General features: G+C 62.9%; 1 protein-coding gene across 1 annotated transcript; it reads left to right on the forward strand.

Moving 5' to 3' along the window:
• The first annotated feature begins 1,292 nt into the window (after window positions 1-1,292).
• CHST2 (carbohydrate sulfotransferase 2) lies at window positions 1,293-4,553 on the forward strand. Its single transcript, XM_066241431.1, has 2 exons — window positions 1,293-2,064; window positions 2,171-4,553. Exon 2 carries the CDS (start codon window positions 2,353-2,355, stop codon window positions 3,937-3,939), a length of 1,587 nt encoding a protein of 528 aa, XP_066097528.1. The 5' UTR covers window positions 1,293-2,064; window positions 2,171-2,352; the 3' UTR covers window positions 3,940-4,553.
• The last annotated feature ends 1,016 nt before the right edge of the window (window positions 4,554-5,569 follow it).

The following is a 5,569-nucleotide window of genomic DNA, read 5'->3' on the forward strand; positions in this document are numbered from 1 at the left end:
GGAGAGAGATGAGAAGCATCAATCATCGGTTTTTTTTTTGCGATACTGTAGTTGTTCATTGATTGCTTTCTCATATGTGCCATGACCGCGGGCCTTCAGCAGACTGAGCAACCCCTGCTCGAGCCAGTGACCTTGGGTCCATGCTAGTGAGCTTTCTGCTCAAAGCAGATGAGCCTGTGCTCAAGCTGGCAACCCCCGGGGTCTCGAACCTGGGTCCTTCCTCATCCCAGTCCGACGCTCTATCCACTGCGCCACCGCCTGGTCAGGCCGGGGGTTTAATCTAACACCTTACCACCACTGGGTACTGGAGGCTATTAGAATTGTCCCATTTTACGGATGAAATTGAGGTTATGGCTTAGTCTTCTTTGGGGAGAGAGAGAGAGAGAAAGAGAGGGAGAGATGGAGAGAGAGAGAGAAACTTTTCCTCGTTATCTTTAAAGAAAGTATTAAAACAACTCAAAAATGATCGACTTCAACCACGGTGTTTCCTTTAGGGTCAAATCGTTTGATCTCATCTCGGAAACCAAGAGGCAAGGCAAATGTCTTGACAGTGGAAACAAAGGGTCACCTCCCCGCAGCCCCATTCCCGAGGACGTCAGGCGGCGGCGGCCGAGCCGGGAAGAGAAGCACCTGCTGGGGGCGCGCTAAGCCCGAGCGGCCCTGCCCAGCGCTGGAGGAAAGCCTGGGAAGACGCCCCGCGGCGCAGTCCCTGGAAAAACCTCTCCCTGGACCCCGGGGTCGGGAAGATTTACGACTTCCTCGGTGACGGGGGAAAAGGAAAACCTCAGGCCGGCTGGAATCCGAAAGGCGAGGGTCAAAAAGCCCCGCGAGCAGCGCGCGGCGCCCTCCCGGCCGCGGGTGCTGCGTCCTCGGTTTCCCGACCGGCCGCGCGGCTGCGACCCCCCTGGGGAAAGAGCCGAGTGGGCGGCCACCGGGGGGATTTCTGGCCAAACTTTCATCCCCTCCTTTTTCCGAGAGAAAAGACGTGCGGCCGAGCCCGACAGGATCCAGGTTACACAGAGCTCGGGGCGCCCCGGTGCCCCGCCACCACTGCACCCCGCGCGCCGGGCGCTGCGCACGCATTGCTGCAGCCCCGGCGCGCGGAGAGCGGCCCGAGCGGCACGCGAGGAACCCGGCTCCGCGGCTCAGGGCCCTCTAGTCCCCGGCAGCGGCGGCGGCGGCGGGAGCCCGGGTTGCGAGGGGGCGGGCGCGGGGCGCGCGGCGGGGGAGGGGAGCGCGCGGAGGGGCGGAGCCGCGGCGACGGACGGCGGCGCGCACCAACCCGGCGCCGCCTGGCAGGAGCCGCGCAGAGGCTGGTCCCGCGCCGCTGCAGCCGCTCGGCGTAGGGGAGTCTGCGAGCATCGTCCTCCCGGGCTCCGCTTTCGCGCGGCGGCGGCCGTGGGGGTTTCTCCTGCCCCGAGACCTCGTCGGCCAGCAGCGCCGGGTGCCGCGAGCGGGGCAGGCAGGGGAGCGCTGCAGGCCGGGGCGTCCTGAGCCGAGAGCAGCGCGTGGAGGGTCCTTCCGGGCTAGTCGGAGGCTGAGCGGCGGGGGCTGCCGGCCATGCCCGCCCGAGCATCCTCCGAGTGATGGAAGAAGCCGCCGCCGCTGCAGGTCGCGGTGCGCCCCATCCGCCGCCGCCGGAGAGATGGGCCGACCCAGGGCGCGGAGGCCGAGCGCGAGAGAGGCGGAGCCGCTGTGCCGAGAGCTAGGTCTCGTCTAAGCCCCCTCCCCCCAACCTCCCCCAGCGGGCTTCGGCCCCCGGAGCGAGGAAGGAAGCTGCGGTCTGGAGAAGGCGGGGGATACGCAGCTGGAGCCGGGCGCCCTGGGCTCCGCGGAGCGCCCAGCAGAGCTCCTGGCCGGGTGAAAGTTTCCCTTCCCCGGCCGCAGGGCGCCCGCTGCCCGGAAACTCTGCCCGCGGCTTCGGCTGCCGAGTCCCCTGGTTCCCTCGGAGGCACGGGGACCCCCAGCGGAAGGCAGCGCGCGAGAAATCGAGGAACGAGGAGCAGCGGGACAGAACACCGGGCCGCGATCCGGCGCCGCTCCGGGTCGCGCCCGCGGCTCCAGGTGAGCCGGGGAGCCAGGCAGACCGGAGGGTGGGAGTTTCTTAGGCGGAGGCGGCGGCCGGGAGGAGGATTGAGTCTCACCGGCTCCCTCCGCTTTACCCTCGCAGGTCCTTCTTGGAGCCGCTGCCATGGGAGAGCCAGTCCTGGGCGTCGGGGACCAGCCGCCGCTGCCGCCGCGCCCGCCTCGGAGCCGCGGCCCCTGCCCTCGCGCCCGAAGCCGGCCCGCTGCGTCCCCGTCCCGGGTGGCAGGGCCGCCTCCGCCGCGGCGCGGGCCCGGGCTGTGCCTGTGATGAGCCGCAGCCCGCTGGGAGCCCTGCCCCCAGGCGAGCTTCCCCGGCTGCTCCCGGCCGCGCCTCCCGCCTCAGCGCGCGCCCTGCTCCCGCCGTGGCCCCGGCGCCCCGGCCGCCGCTGGCCCGCGTCGCCGCTCGGAATGAAGGTGTTCCGTAGGAAGGCGCTGGTGCTGTGCGCGGGCTACGCGCTGCTGCTTGTGCTCACCATGCTCAACCTCCTGGACTACAAGTGGCACAAGGAGCCGCTACAGCCGTGCAGCCCCGACGGGCCGCTAGGGGCCGCGGCGGGGGCGGCTGGGGACGCCTGGGGGCGCCCGGGGCCTCCGCCGGCCGTGTCGCGCCGTGCACACACCCGCTTGGACACCCGCGCTCCGTACCGTCCTCCCGCCGCTGTCGCCGTCGGGGCGGCTCCGGCAGCCGCGGCCGGGGCCGCAGCCCCTTTTGGCAACAGCACCCGGAGCACCAGGGGTGGCGAGGACAAGCGGCAGTTGGTGTACGTGTTCACCACGTGGCGCTCGGGCTCGTCCTTCTTCGGCGAACTCTTCAACCAGAACCCCGAGGTGTTCTTCCTCTACGAGCCGGTGTGGCACGTGTGGCAAAAACTGTACCCCGGCGACGCCGTGTCCCTGCAAGGGGCGGCGCGGGACATGCTGAGCGCTCTCTATCGCTGCGACCTGTCGGTCTTCCAACTCTACAGCCCCGCCGGCAGCGGGGGGCGCAACCTCACCACGCTGGGCATTTTTGGCGCCGCTACCAACAAGGTCGTGTGCTCGTCTCCGCTCTGCCCGGCCTATCGCAAGGAGGTCGTGGGGTTGGTGGACGATCGCGTGTGCAAGAAGTGTCCACCGCAGCGCCTGGCGCGTTTCGAGGAGGAGTGTCGCAAGTACCGCACGCTGGTTATCAAGGGCGTGCGTGTCTTCGATGTGGCCGTGCTGGCGCCGCTGCTGCGCGATCCGTCCCTGGACCTCAAGGTCATCCACCTGGTGCGCGATCCCCGCGCTGTGGCCAGCTCACGGATCCGCTCGCGCCACGGTCTCATCCGGGAGAGCCTGCAGGTGGTGCGGAGCCGGGACCCGCGAGCCCATCGCATGCCCTTCCTGGAGGCCGCTGGCCACAAGCTGGGTGCCAAGAAGGAGGGTGTGGGCGGCCCAGCGGACTACCATGCGCTTGGCGCTATGGAGGTCATCTGCAACAGCATGGCCAAGACGCTGCAGACGGCTTTGCAGCCCCCTGACTGGCTGCAAGGTCACTACCTGGTGGTTCGGTACGAGGACCTGGTGGGAGACCCCGTCAAGACCCTCCGGAGGGTGTACGACTTCGTGGGGCTGCTGGTGAGCCCCGAAATGGAGCAGTTTGCCTTGAATATGACCAGTGGTTCCGGCTCCTCCTCCAAGCCTTTCGTGGTGTCCGCTCGCAACGCCACACAGGCCGCCAACGCGTGGCGGACTGCCCTCACCTTTCAGCAGATCAAACAAGTGGAGGAGTTTTGCTATCAGCCTATGGCTGTGCTCGGCTACGAGCGGGTGAACAGCCCGGAGGAGGTCAAAGACCTCAGCAAGACCTTGCTCCGCAAGCCCAGGCTCTGAGCGCGCTTCCCGGGAGACCTGGCTCCAGGGGGGAGACACCCACGGGAAGATTGTGGTGCGTGTAAACAAACACAGCCGGGACCCAAACTGAGGAAGCTCACGTATCCTATTATAGACCTATAATATAAATAACCACCGGGACGCTCGCTGTCAGTGTTCTGAGTCTTTGAATTTCCAGGAACAGTCAGTCCATACACCCATCTCAGAAAAGGCAAGACTTGAAAAGTTCTGACCAGCTGCCCTCCCCTCCTCTCCTCTGCCTCTCCTCTCTCTCTTTTTTTTTTTTTGCCTTCTCCCCTGTCCCCCCCCCCCTCACCTGCCCTTCGGTTGGAAGTGGGATGCTGATGAAGTCAGGATCCAGTAACCCAAAATCTTGTTTACAAAATTTTTTGTGGTATCTGTGAACGTGTCCTAGAGTCATTTGGATGTGGAGGGTGGGGGTGGGGAAAGGAAAGGGGACCTGGTCCGGGAGCAGATGGCTCTGCTGGGCACCATACACTGAAGAGGCGTTCTTTCAAAGTAGACTTTTCTTGTAAAAAAAACAACAACAAAAACCCAAAAAGTTATATGTGAGTATTAATAAAGAAGGTAATAAATAATATTCTTTTTTTTTATAGTCGCCTCCATTACTTTGGGTTTACCTGTGTAGTTTCAGACAGAATCTGCTTTCTATCCCTCTCCCACCTCCCACCCTGTGTTTCCCAGAGGACAGCTGGGGGGGGGGTGCTTCTGAATCCTTGGTAAGCACCTGGGAGCTGTTTTCTCAGGAGTGAATCGCAACCTGTCGGGTGCCTGGGGAAGGGAACCAGTCCTCCAAGTTCAAAGCCGAGCCGGGCAGAGGAGCGGAAAGCACACCGCTCTTGCTGTTCTTGCGCTCAGAAAGGAAGAGGCCGCCCCTGGAGAACCCAGGGGCCTTCGGTTTTGATTACGGAGTTAAAACCAGGGGCACCTGGAAGCAGAGAAGCCGTGTTTGGGTCCTGAGGTTAGTTTAGAGACAGGATTTTTATTTTTTATTTAAAGGAAAGTATGCTGTTAAAAAAAAGACTTCAGACGATGAGCACACAAACCTTAAGTATTTGTCTGAAAAGACAGTTGGCAGGGGCGTGAACATCTTGGGTCAGAAAAGAGAGAAGTCGGTGCGTGTCCGGAGAGTCTCCCTGCCTGGGACAGAGCCTGCGAAACCTGGGAACTCTCAGGGCGCTCCCAGACTTTTCTCTTCCCCACTCCGCCCCCCAGATTTGTGCAGAAAGAGAATGGTTATTTACCTGGGGTGCCTGTTAGGGCATGTTGCTTTTTCTTTGTTGGGTTTCCTAAAGGTGCAAAGGAGCTATCCCAGGTGCGGACAGTGGGACGCTCCAGCTGAGAGCTTCTTTTAGACGTGAGAATGACTGAGGGGAGAGCGTGTTGGATTTTGCGAGCGGAGCCCAGGGAGGAACCTGCTGAGATTTTCCCTGCAGCGGTCAGGGCGTGTTGCTGCTGTTCTGAGCCCGTGGTTATGTATGGGCACAGCGCTGCAGAATGTCATCTTACAGCAGCAACGTAGGAAGCCTAAAAAAAAAAGCAGGAGACCATGTGGTAACATAGTACGTGAAGTGGGATACAAGTTCAGTATAAAAGACTGTTAATCAGG

The sequence above is a fragment of the Saccopteryx bilineata genome, chromosome 8, assembly GCF_036850765.1.
Source record: "Saccopteryx bilineata isolate mSacBil1 chromosome 8, mSacBil1_pri_phased_curated, whole genome shotgun sequence".
NCBI classification, from domain to species: domain Eukaryota; kingdom Metazoa; phylum Chordata; class Mammalia; order Chiroptera; family Emballonuridae; genus Saccopteryx; species Saccopteryx bilineata.

What these genes read in the sequence shown, in the direction of transcription:
- CHST2 (XM_066241431.1), top strand. Translation starts at nt 2,353, where the DNA reads ATGAGCCGCAGCCCGCTGGGAGCCCTGCCCCCAGGCGAGCTTCCCCGG.